The following is a 20,179-nucleotide window of genomic DNA, read 5'->3' as shown; positions in this document are numbered from 1 at the left end:
CCTAAACCCAGCACTTTATTTAAGGAGGCTGCATGCACAGTGTAATTGGAAGAGTAAGGCCGCTTTCCCCAGCACTTAAAAATTCTATGAAGCAGCTATGCCAAATTACATATTCACAAGAAAGCGTACAACTAAAGGTCAGTCAAAGAAAAGATTGTTGGGCCAGTTGATTCATGATCATAGCAATGGAACGGCGCGGCAAAACGGGACAGGAAAAGAAGTGACACACAGTGCCTACAGCGCCACAGTGGCAAACGCAGTGCCTCTCACTTATCTTCCTGCCTCGTTTTTTCGGGCCGTTTCATTGCTAAGGTCATTCACTGATGTTCCCTAAAATAATAACACCTCTGAAATTATTTGCACGCACGAGTTAATTTTTTAAGCATACCAAGGAATGCCACGAGGAAACGCCACTAAGAATATAGAAACACACAATGAAAGATATAATCCAGATGGCACAAAGGAAGTAGGGTTATAACTCTTTCGAAATGACTCATTTCTGTGACATTTAGTTAGGAGAGAAATGTTGATACAGTTAGCTTTCCTGGATTAGGAACCCTCAATCGGTACGGAGCTATAGTGCGCAACCTTGCTGACCAAAGAAACTGAAAGTTAAATGTCGTGAAGGCATTGGCGTGGCTTGTCTGCACAAGCAGGGGCCGTCGTTAGACTACACTAGAGGCTCAGCACTGAAGTTAGCTGTCATCTCCCGCTGGCTTTGCTCGCTATTTCTTGCAGTCCGAGACTCCACTACTAACAACGAACAGACTAGCGGGTAGCATTGACATCTTACGGAATAACAATGATCCCGCTCTGTATTCCTACCCCCCTTACCTCCATTCTTTCGGGAGCACCTGGCTGCGTTCGCACTTGGCAGACAACAACGAATAGTCGAGCAAGACCTCCTTTTAACGGACCCTAGAGCTATTAGAATGGTTTACCTTCTGTGCTCCTCTGCTTTACCAATTCTGGCCCTTTTTCTCACGTTTTCACTAAGTTCCGGGCAGGGTACGAGGCTTGGCCTTGCAGCCTCAAGGCAACGTCTGGGTCTTTCAGGCCGTCTGTGTTTCTGTCTGTATAAATACCTGCAACACATACGCCTCCTTCATTCAATGTATTTACTCTACTATTTCCTTGGGGCAGCTTCCATGAGATTGGCCGCTTTGATGTAGCTGCGGTCATCGACCTGGTCCGTAACGCCACCGGTGTGGACAAGCTTCCCCTGCTGGTCTACTCGCAGGGATTCACCTCTAGCCTTGTCCTCCTCTCCACGAGGCCCGAGTACAACGACAAGGTGCGTTCCTTACGAAAACGATGAGTGCTCTTTGGATCCAGCATTGTTCTCTTTTGTACTGAGCGCTTTGGTGGCATCGCCATTCTAGTGCATTATACTCGTATACAACTCAAGAACGCAGCGGCGGATGTACAGTCCCCGTCAAAAGTATACAGCCCAAGAGGTTTGCTTCTAAACTTTTTAACGCGACTCCTTAGCGCAGCACAACTTCACCAGCGCTGCGACGAGGAACAAAGACAGAGAAGGAAGGACAGGGACAAGCTCTGTCTTTGTTCCTCGTCTCAGCGCTGGTGAAGTTGTGAAGATGTACCAACTAGCTCAGATCACGGTTTTGCTACTCCTTAGCGCAGCTAGCAGTCCAAAGCTTGGCAGGATTGCAGACTCGAGGCCATTTATGGTTTGAGAGATTACGGTCGCTTAGGATGCATAACTGGGCAGTCTGCAGGCCCTGTAAGCAGACCCCTTGGGCTGTATACTTTTGACGGGGGCTGTAACTCAACGGAGACCCTCCGGCATATAGCGTGGGCCGGTTCTCATGAGGTCGCAGTTAATCCTCTAGCGTGAAGTCGCAAGTGACGGTCAAGTGTCTCCGTGAAGCGGTATTAACCGCGACGTCATGACAACCGGTCGATGTCGTTGTCGCGAGGACCTCCGTTGGGAGGTATCTGCCGCTGCATTCTTCCCTTGCACCCTACTACAGACGCGGCGTAATCTACAAAGTATAGTGCTCACGTTATGCACAGTGCTCCGCTGGCTTTTTTGCTTTTTTCAATGTGCTTTTTTCAACGGCATGCAGACCGACCACACTGTTGCAGAGTACACTGGCATGACTGGCTATGTGGTCCGAGCTGCAGGTTTCCGCATGCTCGTGAAGGCTTTTGAAGGGATGGGAAGGCGGTTTTGCTATAACAGTCATTCATTCATTTAAGTAGGAACGAAAACTGGAACAAAGCAGGCACGTTGTGGTTGTTGTAAACGATTATTTCGGGCTCAGAAATATTCCACTGAGGGTAGTAAAGTAAGGTACTGACAACATATCATTTTCACGAAGCTGGATGTTGTACCGCCATGTTCAAGGAAAATCAATTGCAACTTGATTCGCTCATTTTGGATATAGAGGGAGTTCAAAATTAGTCTTTAATGGTATCTTAAGTCAATACCAAGACCAGTACATAAAAGTCATTGTTGTAAATGGGTTACGCGACAAGGCGGACAAATAATATGAGAAAAATTGTCATGGTGACTTGAGTAAATAAACAAAACTTTTTGTCTACTGCAGTTAGCGTGCATAACATGCATGTGCACTGAAAACTTACAGGCAGTAAAAGTCAAAGGCTATTCTAAATTTTTACACTTTCAAACGCGCCTGGGGCCTAGATATGCAGGTCAATAATTTGAGCCCAAATAATTTAATTACGCATGCCAGACCACGGAACTCACCATGAAGCTTCTCCCTGATGTGACGCCGCTGTTACAGGTTGCTTTTCGCCTGACTTCAATGTGGAGTTGCAGTCCACGGTGATGACTTTTCATTCCTGGCCAGTGGTGTGGGTCCAGCGCTGTTTCTTTAAGCGACGGCTACTCGAGCGGATGCTAGGGCGTGGTGCCGCTCTCGACTTCTCATGCGGTCAAGCGCAAGAGTACCGCACTGCTGGACAAGAATGAAAATTTATAACCGTCGCCTCCAACTCCACACTCTTGCCAGTCGAAGCGCCATACGCAACAGCTGCGTCATATCAGGGAGGAGCAACCCGCCGCGGTGGCTCAGGGGTTACGGCGCTCGGCTGCTGACCCCAAAGACGCGGGTTCGATCCCGGCCGCGGCGGCAGAATTTCGATGGAGGCAAAATTTTAGAGGCCCGTATTCTGTGCGATATCAGAGCACGTTAAAGAACCCCAGGTGGGTGAAATTTCCGGAGCCCTTCACTACGGCGTCCCTCATAGCCTGAGTCGCTTTAGGACGTTAAATCCGAATAAATCAAAAATCAAATAAAGACAGGGAGGAGATTCATGCCGAGCGGCGTGATTTTGCATGCATGCGCAATTAGTCGCATAGAGTCGAAAATTTAGACAAGCTTATCACAGCGCCCGTCCATGTGTCTTTCTTCTGTCCTCGTCCAAGTTCACGTTGTTTTTCGGAAAAATGTCGCACCAACTCGCCCAAGCTTGCGCTCTAACGTCTTTTATCGCAGGGCACAAGCGCGTTACGAAGTCTTTAATGTCACTGTCTCTAGGTTTTCAATACAAAACTGCATGCTAACTGCAGTAAATAAAAGTTAATCATTGAATTTTAGCGAATTGCTCAGGTTGCGACCGCAGGTGGGCATCCTCACGAGGGTTAGCTCTAATGAGGGCGTCCTCACCTCATGAGGATTTTACTCGGTGATTTGAGGGTGAAGTAAGATGGGCGCATGAAAATTTATGAGCACGAGGGTGAAGGAGGGACGACGAGATGAGCACAAAGGTGAGGGAGGCCAAGATGCACAGTCTGAGAGCGAGGGTGGTGGCCCGAACCGCACTCCGTGGCGGGGATTACGAGTCGCTCTCAATTTTTGTTGCAAAACCAATACTACTCCCAAGAACGGCCTTTCGCGTAGCGGCGGCCACTCGGCACGTTTGACCTTTAGAATGACCCTTGACGTCATACCTGGCCTAGTGACGTCACAGCGTGACGTCATACCAGGAGCGAGAGGCGGGCTACCAACTCGGCTCCTCGCTTAACGGCGGCCGCTTGCCACGGCGCGCCGCGCTCTTCCCACTAGAGGCGCTGCGTATGCAGCATAAATTCAATGGAAAAGAAACATAGTGTAGAACTATATCGATACTGGAAAAGGCAGATCAGGAAAGAATTTTTCTATGGTAACTCAAGAGGAAGTGCCCTACTATAGTAAGGGTGTCTTAGAACGCGCAGCTACAAAAAGAAATTTAGCGAAGAAGATGACACATGTGCAGTGTGTGGTAGATCTGTGGAAACAATTGAACACCTCATAGTCAAATGTGATGGTATCAATCTGGATGTCGATGCAGGCACAGTCACTCTTCCTGAGGCCCTAGGGTTTAAAGATAACAATGGTCATATAAATAAATCAGCAGTGGAAGTTATCAAAAAGCGATTGGAGGATTGGTGGCTGAAAAGCAGAGATGTGGCATAAGGTTAGAATTGTAGGAAACCGTAGGTAAAGATGATGACGATTCTTAATGAGAATTGCCAATACAGTAAACAAAAAAATAATAAAGAAAGAAAAGCTGAGCATGGGGTGGCAATATTCACCACCCCGTTTCAAAGGGGGCGCTCCTATCCATCCGTCCATCCGTCCATCCATCCGTCCATCCGTCCATCCGTCCATCCACCCACCCACCCATCCATCCATCCATCCATCCATCCATCCATCCATCCATCCATCCATCCGTCCATCCATCCATCCATCCACCCGCCCACCCGTCCATCCGTCCGTCCATCCATCCATCCATCCATCCATCCATCCATCCATCCGTCCGTCCATCCGTCCATCCATCCATCCACCCACCCACCCGCCCACCAGCCCACCCACCCATCCATCCGTCCGTCCATCCATCCATCCATCCATCCATCCATCCATCCATCCATCCATCCATCCATCCATCCATCCATCCATCCATCCATCCATCCATCCATCCATCCATCCATCCATCCATCCATCCATACACCTGCTTTCACAACCCACCAGGCTTAATCAAAGCTAAGCCCCCGCAAATTTTTTGCCTCAGTTTTGAGACCGTGATGTCAAAATGACGACACCGCGAGACGCTGACCGCGGAATCAACCAATTAGAAGCGAGGTTGCGGTGGCTAGTAGCAGGGTTCCACCCCGGAAGCATTTATTTGCACGATAAACACGCCGTTAATAAAATGAACAATGTTTCATTTTGCTAACAAACTGTGTTTCAAACTGAACAACATGAAGCAAAACAAGAAGCGTCCTCAGTTTTGCAATTAAGTTTGCTCTTCAGTCACTTTTGCTGCCGCGAGGCTACGCTGACGCTGGAAAAGTGTCGGCTAGATGGCGTAAGCTGCCGCCCGATTCAAAGGATTCAGCCTTATCCATCCACCCACATATTCATCCATCGTGAACACCGCAGCCAGGAAAAAATCAGCTGATTCGATGGCTGTCTTTTTCTTTTACACATTATGTAGAATCAAGGTACTGTGCGGACGTCTTAAGTGCGCGGAAAAATCTGTTTGAAGGCAGTGATTGCTACGCATCTGCCGAAATCAATTTGCAAGGAGCACTCGGCTCGGAAACCGACGAAGGCAAGTTCGCACTGGCGAGTCGCAAACGTCGCGCGACACATTTTGGTGAATCAGTTACGGTTTCCGAAGCACATGTAAAGCGGGGAGGGAGCGTAACAAATCGATTTAAGCCTGTCGCGCGACCTCCGCGACTCGCCAGTGTGAACTCGCCTAGCCTGCTATCGATAGCAAATGTGCTCCAAGGGCGATGCGTGATTCTATTTATTTTTGTTCTGAAAATACCCGGCGACCATGAATAATCACACTGCAGTAACTGCCGACATACGGAAGCAGACCGGTGCAGCTGCTGGGAGCTTGCAATCTCAGTGCAGCCGGCACGCCCGGTCACTGTGGCAACAATCACTCATGCCGCCTCGTAACGAACTGATGCCGCCCGCTTCGGGCTGAACACTCGATGCTCGTGTTGGTGTTGTTGCCGTTCCGTTCGGATGGTGCTCGGATGACGCCGCCGGGGATACTGCGGTGGCGAAAGTTTATGCGCCGCTGCCTTGTCTTGGGGGTCTCGCCGGAAAGCGCGCACCTTCTGCGACTTAACTTTGACAGTGGTCTCCGCAACCCACCGCAAACACTTGCTCACAGTCGGTTGAGCTACGCCGACGTTTACTTCATTTCTTACGGTGTCTTGAAACCCACCGGCGGCGAAGGCGCGCACAGCACTTGCCGCTCCACTGACGAACTCACCCGCACACCTCCCAGTTCAACGGCTAATTCATCGCACAGCCATTGTGCAGTCTCCTTGAACCGTCGAAATAACTCTTGCTTCGAGACCGGAACTCAGATTCAGATTCAGATTCAGATTTATTTCAACAACACTTGGTTGCCGAGGAGGCGAACAAAAAGGCAATCAAAAGTTGCCTGACGAAGCGTCCGCCCCCTTTACACTCTACAACTGAGCAGTGGGCAGGTTTAACCAAAGAAAACAGACCGTAACACCAAAGAGACATTGCATATAACATTATACACGAAAACAAAAAAAGAAGAAACAAAAAAACAGCACATATTCGCTTAAGGCACACAATTAAGAAATGCTGCAAAAAGTATATTCGTCAGTCAACATTGTTACACAGAATTGCACATAAAATACAAATATCGGTGTCCCTGAACATAACAAAAGGCATGAAGAGCTTAACTAAGCCGGCCAAAGTAAGGTTTTCTTTTCTAATAGAACATGGATTTTTTATTTTTTTTATAGGGCAGATATGTGCAGAAAAAGTAAGCCATTGCTATGTCACAAAAAGAAATGGGTTAGCTTTTTGCTAAATGCTTTCATGGAACGACTGTCGTGAATGATTTCTATAATACCCGGGTACTTATTTAGAAGATCAGCGATTCGATACTTTAGCGTTTGTGTACCGTAGTTCGTACGCACTAGTTCTTTTCTACAGGTAATATGCCGAAGGTTATGGTCGTGGTCTCTAAAGAAGAAAGTTTGCGAGAACCCAGCCGGGTCCATTTTTATTTGATCATATATTTTCAAAGCTACTCTTTTGTTCATGATATTCGTGATAGTTAATATCTGATGTTTTTCGAAAAGTGGGGCTGAGGGGGCTCTATATGGAGAGTTTTCTATTAATCGTATGGCTCGTTTTTGTAGTATAAGCAGGTTTTCCATGTTTGTTTTTGTCGTAGTTCCCCAGACAAGAATACAATATTGCAAACGAGAAAAAACTAGACTATAATACAATTGTTTTTTTAACCACATTGGTAGTAAGTTCTTTACTTTAAAGATAATTCCGATTGATCTGGAAATATCTTTTCGTATTTTTTCTATGTGCAAAGACCAGCTCAGATTTTCTTGAAAAATAACCCCCAGAAATTTGTGAGAGTTTACTCGTTCTAGGTGTTCCCCACGAAATTGTGGGGAACACCTCAACAAGCATGTTCAACTTATCTGCCTTCCGTCTCGATATCCGATAGCCGACATTGATGTTACTTTCTTGAATTTTGTCACTAATTGTTTGGCACTTTTTGAGACTATTTCAATCACAGACTCGGCGGTGTTTTTGATGACTCCTTGAATTTCAAGTCTGGCCCTTCTTGAGTATTGCTCAGACAGAGTCAGTCGCCTGTCGAAGTCAAGCACCTTACTTTCTAGACCTGTATGTTTTGCGCGCAGCCTCTCACTTTCAGTAACAAGGTTCCTTTCTTAGTGATTTCAACATTTAGCTTTTCCACAAACTCCTTGATGGGGTCATGTGCGAACTCAAGGCTATGAAGTAAACCTTACATTTCGCTCCTGAGTTCCCGAATTTCGCTTCGAATTTCCCTCTCCATCGACATTGGAAATAGCCTGATTTCAGCTTCTGTTCCATCTCTTAGCTTTGCAAGATCTGCTCTCGAATCCTCTTTTATTTTTGTAGCCTCGTTGCCAGTTATTCCTGAACTTGTATCACCATACACTCAAACAATGGCTCGATGAACCGCAGAAGTTTGCAAAAAAAAACACTTCAAATAAAAAAGGCACCTGACAGCAGCGATAAGCAACTGAAACTAACGCGTATAATCGATGTTCTCTTCCACTAACCTGCTAGGAAGGCACCCCTTTATGCCAAAGCTGATTTGCCGTTCCTTTCTCAGAGGCGAAAAGAAAAAAAGACAATCTTTTTTATTGTGTCATTAATAGTTTAGTGCATGTGAGAAAAGAGTCATACATAAACGAAACAAGAACCCGAAAAAGCCGTAATAAACACAGTAGACATATGTCCTAATAGAGAAATTTCACAAGGACTGTTTCAAATATTCCTTTCTTCTCTGTGACAGCGTCCGAATGGAATGGGCTGCCAAACGAAGTTGTAAATGCACAATCTCGGGAACAATTTCCGTCCGTCTTGCTAAACATATAAAGCAGTAAAGTATATAGAGGGAATCTTAAACTTCCTGCAATTTTCACCTGTATTTTATCACTGTACTTTGTTAACACTGCTTTACTGATTCTACTGTATTGACTGCATCTTGTTCCTGCTGGTCTGCGTATGCCACAAGTTTGATGTTGTGTCCACTCCTATATTGGTCCAGGTTGGACAGATACAGTATATGCAAATAACTAAGCAAATAAAGTAGATTAGGGGGTTCCAAACGCGCTCGTCGCTACTGCCAAATGACAGTGTTAGGCTTGGCCGCAGTCTGTTTGCTTGAACAATCGTAGTCCCCGTAAGAGCAAATATTCGCTCTTAATTATAAACGCCGACTCGTTTGAAGCACACTGTTTTTTTTTCGCGCGAAAAACCTTATGCTACGTAAACTTGAATATTCTTTCTTGCAGGTGGATATTTTATTGGCTTACGCTCCGGTCGCAAACTTAACACACGCGAAGTTTCCGGTGCCTGAGCTCATGGCTGTGGCCGACCCTTTGGATGTGAGTAATACTTGCTTAGTGTGGCATTAATCTTTTATTTTTCGCGCGTATTACCGGGATCCTCAGTACAGCCTGAGCTCCTAGTTTGCGCCCTTCGCCAGAAGGAAAAAAAATTGGCTCTGGCTTAGCTCTGCTATGCGAGGTTGCACGTAGCGTGAGCGGCTAACTGCCAAGCGACAGCCTCGGGGTCTGAGGAATTGAGGTAGTCTTCTCCGCCGACTGGCAGCGGCCCGACTCTCTTTAACGTCCGTGTAGAGCGCACTGAAAACCGCATGTCCCGCGCATTATATACGCACGGTGCGCCCTCCTCGCGCATGCGCAGTAGCGCTAGTAGCGCGCGGCAGTCGTAAACACAGCGGCGAGCGCACGCGGCTCCGGCGAGTCTGCCGAGACTGTGACGTCACGCCTCTGGAATGCGCCGACTGGCGGAGCGTCGGAGCGAAGCACGCGTGCCGGCGGTGGCGAGGGCGACGCAGATGCGCCTCTCGTGACTTCACGCGGCTGCCGCGCATGCGCAGTATGGTAGGCGCAGAGGGCACGCGAAACTCCTTGCAGCCCGCGTAGTGCACAAAAATTACCTTGCGTACCTCCTCAAAACTCAAGGCGGTAAGAGCGACAATGCTCTTTTAGAGCTGCGCAGGTAAAGCTCAGTTTGTTGCTGAAGCAATTTATTTGAAGAAGCTTGTTGTGTGCCCAGTCAAAAAGCGGGATTGTCATTGGAGACCCCTGTCCTGTCTATACCCTTCTATAGTCTGTACGGCCACTTCCAGGTCACATTCGTTTCATTTGCGTTGTTGGACGCGCGAAAATAGCGCATAGAAGTGTTAATATTTCTAGGCGCCCAATTGTGAACATTTATTTTGCTTAGCCTGGCTTAGTTTTCGTGAATATGCGGGTAGCGCGAGCAACAACACATTCACCGAAGCTGCATTTCTGTTCTGTATTACTACAAAAAGCCGTACACCAAAGACACCACAGTGCAGATCGCAGAGCTCCAGCCCACGAGTCGCTCAGCGGAAACGCCCAGGCGCACACTCTCGCCCGAGATCTCAACTGCCGAGCAGAGTGTATGATCGGCCTCCCTGCTTCCTCTGACACTAATATCTCACGCGCTTCTCGACTCACCACTTACACGGACATACTACAGCACTACCGGCTCGAAAGATGTCTCTATCCTTCCGCACACCGTGATCTAACAAGACGCGAGGCCGTCCAATGGCGCAAACTAAAAACAGATAGACCCCATGTGCAAACACCGCTCAACTCCGGCCACTCTCATACACATGGTGTGGACTTGTACACATTACAACACAAACTCAAACACCCCAGAGACATGGGAGTGTCTCCTGCGTACTTCCGAGCCGGCAGACCAACGCCGGCTTATCCAGTGCGCGGTGGAGGCCGCGACATCCCAAGTGATCCCCGCTGACCTCCTCTAAGCCAGCGCAACCGGTTCTTGGACTGGTCCCCCGTTTTTGGGAGAAATGAAAGAGTTCACCGCCACCACCGGTGCCAATATGGGGAAGATTTGAGGTGACGCTAGAAGAAGACGTAGAGTACGATGAATTGAATTAACTCACGCCGCTGCGTCAAGGAGGTATGACTGCGGCAGAAATGCGGGGTAAACGGCAAATATAAAATTCTTGCTCGGGCTAGTGGGTCGATGTTGAACTTGTAGCAAGCAGCGGGAAAAAAGTGTGGACGACGGAGAGACGCACTTACGGACAAGAGGGGCGCTGATTAAGCGAACTTGTTCATTCAGCCGAGAAGGGTCCTATTAATAGGCACAACCACAACCTGGGTGCAGAATCCACCCATCGCAAACCAAACTATGAAACCAAGAAGGTTCGACAAGAATGAACACCCTTACAAAAATGCTTCTTGAGACAGTGTTGAAGTTCTCATGAGCAGACTCAACACGCCATGTTGAATTTTTGTTGTGATCAGGATGGGCTTGTGTTGGTGAATTATTGAGGCCGAGTTGAAACTCATTGGAAAAGTGGCCACTGTGCTAGAGTTGAGCATTCTCAATGAAATTTCTGCTTTGCGTTCACGTTGAATTCATGTTAGAATTACGGGAGTGAATCAACACGCCATTCTGAATCTTGGCTGGGGTAAAAAAGAATAAAATCCTGGGAATACATTCGTATTGCGCCAGATGGACCGACTACCAATGCAATTTTCGGCGGTATATTCATATTTATTGCTGCAATTTCTCGTTAACATGAAGCCGTCATCCCCTGTGACGTAGTGCTCCATACATATGCACAACACCCTACATACATACATACACCCTAGCTCTACACATCCATCAGATAAAGAGCATGGGACAGTACTGCACACGAGGCTGCAGGAAGAACTGACAGAGTTCATCTTACGATCTTAAGTACAACCTCGGCTTCGCCCTTATATAGTCCTACTCAGGGGTGTCCGGACATGCGCAGGTTGTGGCCTGCCGATTAGCAAAGTTATGTCAGTTATTACTATTAATATTTATTTATTTCATATGTAGTAGAAGTAATCAAGTTCATATGCAACGGTCTATTATTTGACGACCTTGATTCATTCATAAACAACTTAAATAAAGCATTAATTAAGCGCCCTTTTATGAGGGCACATACGAACCCTCCAAAGTAGGTATGCCTGAATGAGCATATTGCACTTTTTTCTATGCGAGAAAATGACTTTGAGCGGTTTATGAGAGTTTTAACGGGTGCTGCATGCGTTCTTAATATGTGTAATGTGATCAGGTTCTGTTTACACGATGCATGTCGAAATGATTTCAGTTAGTTAGGCTTAGAAACGGCTGCCTTGAGATGGTTCAACCTAAATTCAACAGAAATTGCTCAACAGTAAATCTCTTGACTACGCTCAACAAAAATTCCGTGTAGCAGGTGTTGAGTAGGCTCAACATACATTGAGTTCATGTTGGTTTCCAGTTGATTCAACAGGAGCTCAACAAGGCGTCAACTGAAGCTCAAAAGTCATTTTTGTAAGGGCAGTGCATTAAAAAGAATTTCTCAATGAGTAATGACTCGTTAATAGCACTCTCCACAGCCGGAAGCAGTGAAATACAGAGTGAAAAGCTTGGCTTTTTATTCTTTTGACAATGTACTGGAATACGATGTCTTCGTTGTCCTACACTGGCTCTTGTTGTTTGTTCTAGGCCAGTTTCAGTATTTAAACTCATAGATTTTCAGCGCAACGGCACACGGCCAAAGAATATAAGCAGAATAGAAGCAGGGATACTTCAGTTCTTTTGTATTCTGCAGAAAAGATGTTCATTTCAAAGAATAGAAACAGAATAGAAGAATAGAAGCAGTGATACTTCAGTTCTTCTGTATGCTGCAGAAAAGGTGTTCAATTCAAAGAATAGAAGCAGAATAGAAGAATAGAAGCAGCGATACTTCAGTTATTTTGTATGGTGCAGGAAAGGTGTTCATTTCTAAGAATAGAAGCAGAATAGAAGAATAGAAGAAGCGATACTTCAGTTCTTCTGTATGCTGCAGAAAAGATGTTCATTTCAGAGAATAGAAGCAGAATAGAAGCAGCGACACTTCAGTTCTTTTGTATGGTGCAGAAAAGCTGTTCACTTCTAAGAATAGAAGCAGAATAGAAGAATAGAAGCAGCGATACTTCAGTTATTTTGTATGGTGCAGAAAAGGTGTTCATTTCTAAGAATAGAAGCAGAATAGAAGAATAGAAGAAGCGATACTTCAGTTCTTCTGTATGCTGCAGAAAAGATGTTCATTTTAGAGAATAGAAGCAGAATAGAAGAATAGAAGCAGCGATACTTCAGTTCTTTTGTATGGTGAAGAAAAGATGTTCATTTTAGAGAATAGAAGCAGAATAGAAGAATAGAAGCAGCGATACTTCAGTTCTTTTGTATGGTGAAGAAAAGGTGTTCACTTCTAAGAATAGAAGCAGAATAGAAGAATAGAAGAAACGATACTTCAGTTCTTCTGTATGCTGCAGAAAAGATGTTCATTTCAGAGAATAGAAGCAGAATAGAAGAATAGAAGCAGCGATACTTCAGTTCTTTTGTATGGTGTAGAAAAGGTGTTCACTTCTAAGAATAGAAGCAGAATAGAAGAATAGAAGAAGCGATACTTCAGTTGTTTTGTATGGTGCAGAAAAGGTGTTCATTTGAGAGAATAGAAGCAGAATAGAAGAATAGAAGCAGCGATACTTCAGTTCTTTTGTATGGTGCAGGAAAGGTGTTCACTTCTAAGAACAGAAGCAGAATAGAAGAATAGAAGCAGTGATAATTCAGTTCTTTTGTATGGTGCAGAAAAGGTGCTCACTTCTAAGAATAGAAGCAGAATAGAAGAATAGAAGCAGCGATACTTCAGTTCTTTTGTATGGTGCAGAAAAGGTGTTCACTTCTAAGAATAGAAGCAGAATAGAAGCAGCGACACTTCAGTTCTTCTGTATGCTGCAGAAAAGATGTTCATTTCAGAGAATAGAAGCAGAATAGAAGCAGCGACACTTCAGTTCTTTTGTATGGTGCAGAAAAGCTGTTCACTTCTAAGAATAGAAGCAGAATAGAAGAATAGAAGCAGCGATACTTCAGTTATTTTGTATGGTGCAGAAAAGGTGTTCATTTCTAAGAATAGAAGCAGAATAGAAGAATAGAAGAAGCGATACTTCAGTTCTTCTGTATGCTGCAGAAAAGATGTTCATTTCAGAGAATAGAAGCAGAATAGAAGAATAGAAGCAGCGATACTTCAGTTCTTTTGTATGCTGCAGAAAAGATGTTCATTTCAAAGAATAGAAGCAGCGATACTTCAGTTCTTTTGTATTCTGCACAAAAGATGTTCATTTCAAAGAATAGAAGCAGAATAGAAGAATAGAAGCAGCGATACTTCAGTTACTTTGTATGGTGCAGAAAAGGTGTTCATTTCTAAGAATAGAAGCTGAATAGAAGAATAGAAGAAGCGATACTTCAGTTCTTCTGTATGCTGCAGAAAAGATGTTCATTTCAGAGAATAGAAGCAGAATAGAAGAATAGAAGCAGCGATACTTCAGTTCTTTTGTATGGTGCAGAAAAGGTGCTCACTTCTAAGAATAGAAGCAGAATAGAAGAATAGAAGCAGCGATACTTCAGTTCTTTTGTATGGTGCAGAAAAGCTGTTCACTTCTAAGAATAGAAGCAGAATAGAAGAATAGAAGCAGCGATACTTCAGTTATTTTGTATGGTGCAGAAAAGGTGTTCATTTCTAAGAATAGAAGCAGAATAGAAGAATAGAAGCAGCGATACTTCAGTTCTTTTGTATGCTGCAGAAAAGATGTTCATTTCAAAGAATAGAAGCAGCGATACTTCAGTTCTTTTGTATGCTGCAGAAAAGATGTTCATTTCAAAGAATAGAAGCAGCGATACTTCAGTTCTTTTGTATGCTGCAGAAAAGATGTTCATTTCAAAGAATAGAAGCAGCGATACTTCAGTTCTTTTGTATGCTGCAGAAAAGATGTTCATTTCAAAGAATAGAAGCAGCGATACTTCAGTTCTTTTGTATGCTGCAGAAAAGATGTTCATTTCAGAGAATAGAAGCAGAATAGAAGAATAGAAGCAGCGATACTTCAGTTCTTTTGTATGGTGCAGAAAAGGTGTTCACTTCTAAGAATAGAAGCAGAATAGAAGAATAGAAGAATAGAAGAAGCGATACTTCAGTTCTTCTGCATGCTGCAGAAAAGATGTTCATTTCAAAGTTTTTGCGATAAAGATGTGAAAGCAGCTTTTTCTTGTTTACCTTGCACGGTGTGCGCCTGCGCTGGTCTGAGTGTATTTAAGCTGTGTGTGCGTTCCTAAATAAAGAGTTGACAGTCAGCGCTGTGTTCGTCCTTCTTCTCTTCCTGCTTCTTTTCTTTGGCCGTGTGCCGTTGCGCTGAAAGACTATGAGTTCCAATCAATTATACCAACTAGCGCAAGAACTAAGTCTACTGTAGTTTCACTATAGCTTCCTTGTTTTCGCCCTGCCGGGCTGCACCGTTTGCTATTAAAGTGTCATTGCTCTGATAAATTCCTTGTTAACAAGATTTTTTTGTGCACTAGCACTGCCAGCCGCAATTTACGGATTTCGTTCATGCGCGCGTCCCTGAAGTCTGATACACCACGAGTGTCTCCTGAGAAGCAACATGGGTGGGCCGCCTTGGTCACGTGACCTTACGTCGTCATCACCTGCCCACCGGATTTTTGGGAAACTGACCACCGTGGTAGGCGGCAGTTAAATTAATGTTGGTCTCAAGAGGCTGCTCGTGAAAAGCAACCTGGGTCTCACAAGCCACCCCTCTCATCGCAGGGCAGTGGCGCATCGCTTAACCGCTGCACCACTGCGCCAGCAGTGGTATCAGGACTCTAATCGATCTATAGTGATGTAAACAAGGAAATTACCCTATATACCCTATATATGGGCTTATATATGACCCTATATATAGGCTTTAGCCCATTAACCCTATCGCTTTCACGACTGTACATTCAATAACGATGCCAACAACGACAAACGATGGAAAACAACACTAACCAGGAAAGCCTAGTGCTACTGCACGATATTCCGCGCTTAGCAATGTTAATCTGTCTGCTATTCTTTTTTCGGTACCATCGTTTGTTTTGAGACAGACTGAATTCGCGCACGGGCGATGATTGTACCGATAAATATATCCTTTCTTGGCTAAATAAACCCTTGGTTGGCAGCCAGCGCCTGTCTTGTCCGTAAGTGCGCCTTTCTGTCATCATTTCTTTCCCGCTGTTTGCAAAACGTTCGAGGAAAATAACAGGTGAGACAATTAAAGCGGCTGCCTTTTCGTTTATGCTAGGTCTGCTGCGTCCACGCAAAGTTCAGCATCAACGTGAAAAACGCCCTCTTTTTTGTGTTGGCCCCGCTGAAGATGAGGAGGTTCTGTACTTATACCATTAAAACAGATGATGGTGGGTGTTTATATAAAGTTTTCGAACATGGTCGATATGAGGACAGCATGTTTCTCGAAGCTTGAGCTTCAGATACATCCGCTATCTCCCCCATTCAGAACATGGAAGCTTGATATCGCTCAGGTTCAACTGGCAGCTGGAAGAATTGCTGTTATGGTTGTTAATGCTTCGGCTGTCAGGCTAAAGACTCCTATCAATCTTAGCAAATCGTATTACATCGTTGTACTACATGAGGGCAACAGTTTTACCGAACATGTTTTGAATTGTACCCTGTTGGCGTCAGTTATTAGCCCGCATTTTTCATGTCCACCGGATCCATGTTTGCAATGCCAGTTTTGGCCAGCGCACTGGGATGATTATTCCTTAGACCCTGTTTTGCGCCCAATACTTTGCTTAGCCGTCGTAAATTGAATGCAGCGCCGCAAGGAAACGAAGGCCAGAACACGCAAAAGACAGGAAAAGCGGCAACTACCAACTTATTTTGTTATAGCGAAAGAACCACTTATAATCGCAAGAGAGGCACAAAAATATGCAAAAAAAAACAGAAGGCGTGGGGCAGGATAAGCGGATAAAAAACCTGGCATATACCCGCGCACAGCGGTTCGTTTGCTCAGCACAGTGGTTCGTCAATGGTATTGTTTTGGTGTTTCGTGAATACATTGTTTTTTATCCTCAATATGACACTTTTGTATTGATTTAGAACAACAACCATTACAAATGAATGCTGTGCTGGAAATTACGCATTTCATTTAGGCCTTTCCCGTGCCTTGTTTTGAAATTTTTGTGTATTTCCACTGTTCAGTTTTTTTTTGCTTCTTTGTTTTTGTCAGTTTTTTACGCCTATATGTCGAAAGTCATGTGATCCTTTCTGGACTCCATTGCGCTCATTGGCATCGTCTCCTGACATGAAGTTATTTCCCCGATCAGAAGCACAGATATTCAACACAAGAGCTGACATAGTGCAGCTCAGTTTACGTTGCATTTCCGCTGGGAGTAAATCGGGGTATATATTTACGCTCGGCCCCAGCATGCAGGCTAGGCCGTTCATCCCTGTAGGTATGATAGCATCCCTGTACGTGGGGCAAAGAAAGACGGATTTAGTCTGATCTTTGTCCGCGTTTGCTGCGCTCTTGTCAATCATGAGTATGTCTCATATATTCGTGCGTAACACGAAGTTCTCTGTATGCGCACGAGTGTATGCGCACGAGTACGCGAATACATTTGTCTTGGTTTTGTCTGCGGATGCAACACATATATGCAAACAATATGTATTTACCTTGAGTACACATCCTTCGCGCTGGCAATCAAACAGGGGCGAGGGCCTGGTCAAGCTGCCTGTTGCAGCTTTTTTGCTCTTGTCCCAGCATTCCTTTGTTATACGCGGACGAAGGCTGAATAAAGTATTGATTTCATTTGATTTGATTTGTCGGTGATTGCGCTTGATTTGATTTGTCGGTGATCCTCCGCATGCAGCTTCTCCTCGACCCGAGTGGGGACAGTGGCTATCTCCATCTTCCCAGTGTTGCCAAAGAATTCGCCGAAAGTGCATGCAGTGTCGTCGGAGGAACACCCTGTTTATCACCCTTCACCCTCACGCTCCTTGCCAGTGAGCAACAGTCTAACAAGGTGAGGGGCTGTCTGCCACAAAATTCGCTTCTTTAATGGTATGCTAAATTGGTCAATGAGTTCTCCATTTTCTTTAAATACATTTCTAGTCCTACACTTCTAACCTTACGTCACCTCTCCGCTTTTGAGCCACCACTCCTGCAATATTATTTTGCTCAGTTCCACCGCAGATCCATTCACATGATCATTGCTATCTCTAAACCCTAGGGCTTCGTGGAGAATGACTGTGCCGGCATCAATATCCTGATCAATAGCTTGCACTTTAGACTATAAGGTGCTAAACTGTTTAAACAGGCTTACCACAAGCTGCACATGTGCCATCTTCTTGGTGAAATTTGGTTTTGTAGCCTCGCGTTCTAAGACAAGCTGATCTAGCTTCAAAGAGCCAGGGCAGGGCCTGCTGAGTTATCATAGAATGATTCCTTCCTGATCTGGCTTTGCCGTGCTTGCCACCGTACGCTGCTGCCGCCTGACGGAAGGTAATGTTAATTCGACATTTCCTCCCGCACAGAACGGGCGTGTTTTTACAGTTATGGCATTGCTGTACAGGCGGTAACCATTCGAAGAGGTTCTTTCCAAGCGATCACAGAAGATACTTTGACGACGGCCCTACTATTAATAGAGTTGGACTGAACAGGAAATATTTTTTTAAAACATTGCTTTCTTTGTGTTTTTTTCAGACCAGGTTGCCAGTATATCTTAGCCATTTTCCCATTGGCACTTCCATTCAAGACCTGCTCCACTTCGTCCAGGTAAGTGCGTGAAACCGGTAAGATTTCATTGTTTAGAGGCAGGCGCCTGTTGCCAATGTTGCATTTTTTTTTTTTGAAGGGGGGGGGGGGGAGGAGCCTAAATGCCTCCCAGGGCTTTCTACCTCCTCTGCGGCAGCGAAGCAACTGTTGAACCAGCAGACAGATGCGACGGAGTGCTTACCATCACGGCTTGGCGAGCTCTTTTTGAGCGTGCGATGAAACGTTGAAAGAAATTTTTTTTTTTTAGAAGCTCTCAGTGACAGGTAGCTTCGGATGAAGTTCTAAAATTTTCTTACTGAGGCTGCTCACATTTTTTTTTGTTTCGGAGTATCAAGAACTATATTGTTCATGACAACTTTCCTTCGATTACGGCTGCTTGAAGTTACTGCAGGAAAAACTGCTTCAAGGTTTTCTCTGAGCATCCAAGTGTGTAACTGCAGCTAAAATATGCAAGAAAGGAATTAAGGATCGCGGAAAACTTTTCTGCTGTCAGGCGAATCAGTTCACTCCATATCTAAGCTAATGGAACATGTTGTTTACACTAATATTATCAGCTATCTTGAGCACCACAACATCATATTCAAATACCAGCATGGATTTCGAAGGGGTTTCTCATGTGACACTCAACTTTCCGGCTTCACTCACGACCTCTTTTCATCAGTGCACGCAGGCAAACAAGTCGATGCGCTATTCCTTGAGTTCTCTAAAGCATCTGACCGGGTCCCCCATCACAGACTTTTGCTCTAACTAACCCACTTGAACATTCATTCCGATGTTATTGCCTGGGTTAAAGCTTTTCTTGCATGTCGATCTGAGTTCATTCCTGTCAATAAACATCTTTCGTCCTCCTCACCCGTTTCGTCCGGTGTTCCCCAGGGAAGCGTTTTGGGACCTTTACTTTTTCTAATCTTCATAAATGACTTACCCGCCTGCGTATCATCCAAAATCAGATTATTCGCTGATGGCTGTGTTATATACCGTAGCATTTCTAACGACTCTGACCGCCAATCTTTGCAAACTGATTTAGATTCCATTAGTAACTGGTGTTCTTCTTGGTTAATGACCCTTAATTCCTCTAAATCTAAACTTGTCTCTTTCACTCGCAAGTCTTGCCGCATCCCGACATCTTACACTCTCCTTAATAACCCGGTTGGACTTTCTACTTCCTACAAGTATTTGGGACTACACCTTCAGTCTAATTTAACATGGAATTACCATATTAGCCATATTCTTGCAGCTGCTAACCGCTCTCTGGGTCTTCTAAAACGTAACCTTAAACAAGCGCCTTTTCACCTAAAAAAACAACTAGCATACGTTACCTTAATACGGCCTAAAATAGAATATGCGTCGGCCATCTGGGACCCGGATCAAGCATACCTTGTAGATGACTTGGAATCTTTGCCGAACCGTGCCGTTAGATTCATCTTTTCTGATTATTCTCGTCATACTAGCGTCACCGCACTAAAGGCTCTCGCCGAACTTGATACGTTATCACATCGCCGCAAATTATCACGCTTGACCCTTTTCCATAAACTTTACCATCATGTTCTGCTCCATAACAATTTTTTTTCAATCACCTGAATCTTTTTTTCCACGTCGCGACCAACCGCTGAAAGTTGGTTGGTTGGTTGGTTGGCCTCAAGTAGAATGGCACATACCCACTACGGGGGAGTGGCCAAGACACAGGCGGTGAACTGTTGGAATGATTAGGAGTTTTAGAGGAAAGTTAAACACATATCATGCCACACTTCTTCTTTTGCTAACTCTTTCGTACCACGTACTATAGTCGACTGGAATAATCTACCATCACACATCGCTTCTGAAAGGGATCTTAACAAGTTTCAGGACCTTCTAACCCAAATGTCTGTTTAGCTTTACTAATTGATCGTACCACTTGCTGCATTGAGCTGTTTTATTATTTTGTTTTGTTCCTGCGGT

At 44.9% G+C, this 20,179-nt stretch overlaps 1 protein-coding gene across 1 annotated transcript in view; it reads left to right on the top strand.

Annotated features, from left to right (window-relative positions):
- LOC149326766 (lysosomal acid lipase/cholesteryl ester hydrolase-like) overlaps positions 1 to 20,179 on the top strand; it is a 139,986-nt gene that overhangs the window by 96,766 nt on the left and 23,041 nt on the right. The window contains exons 4-7 of the mRNA XM_089564669.1: positions 1,144 to 1,294; positions 8,846 to 8,938; positions 17,337 to 17,489; positions 18,170 to 18,241. Coding sequence (XP_089420795.1) covers positions 1,144 to 1,294; positions 8,846 to 8,938; positions 17,337 to 17,489; positions 18,170 to 18,241 — 469 coding nt within the window. The remainder of the gene's footprint in view (positions 1 to 1,143; positions 1,295 to 8,845; positions 8,939 to 17,336; positions 17,490 to 18,169; positions 18,242 to 20,179) is intronic.

This window comes from Amblyomma mixtum, chromosome 10 (assembly GCF_055824585.1).
Source record: "Amblyomma mixtum isolate Tamu chromosome 10, ASM5582458v1, whole genome shotgun sequence".
Lineage (NCBI taxonomy): Eukaryota > Metazoa > Arthropoda > Arachnida > Ixodida > Ixodidae > Amblyomma > Amblyomma mixtum.
Note: the sequence above shows the minus strand (reverse complement) of the source record. Positions and strands in the feature narration are given on the sequence as shown.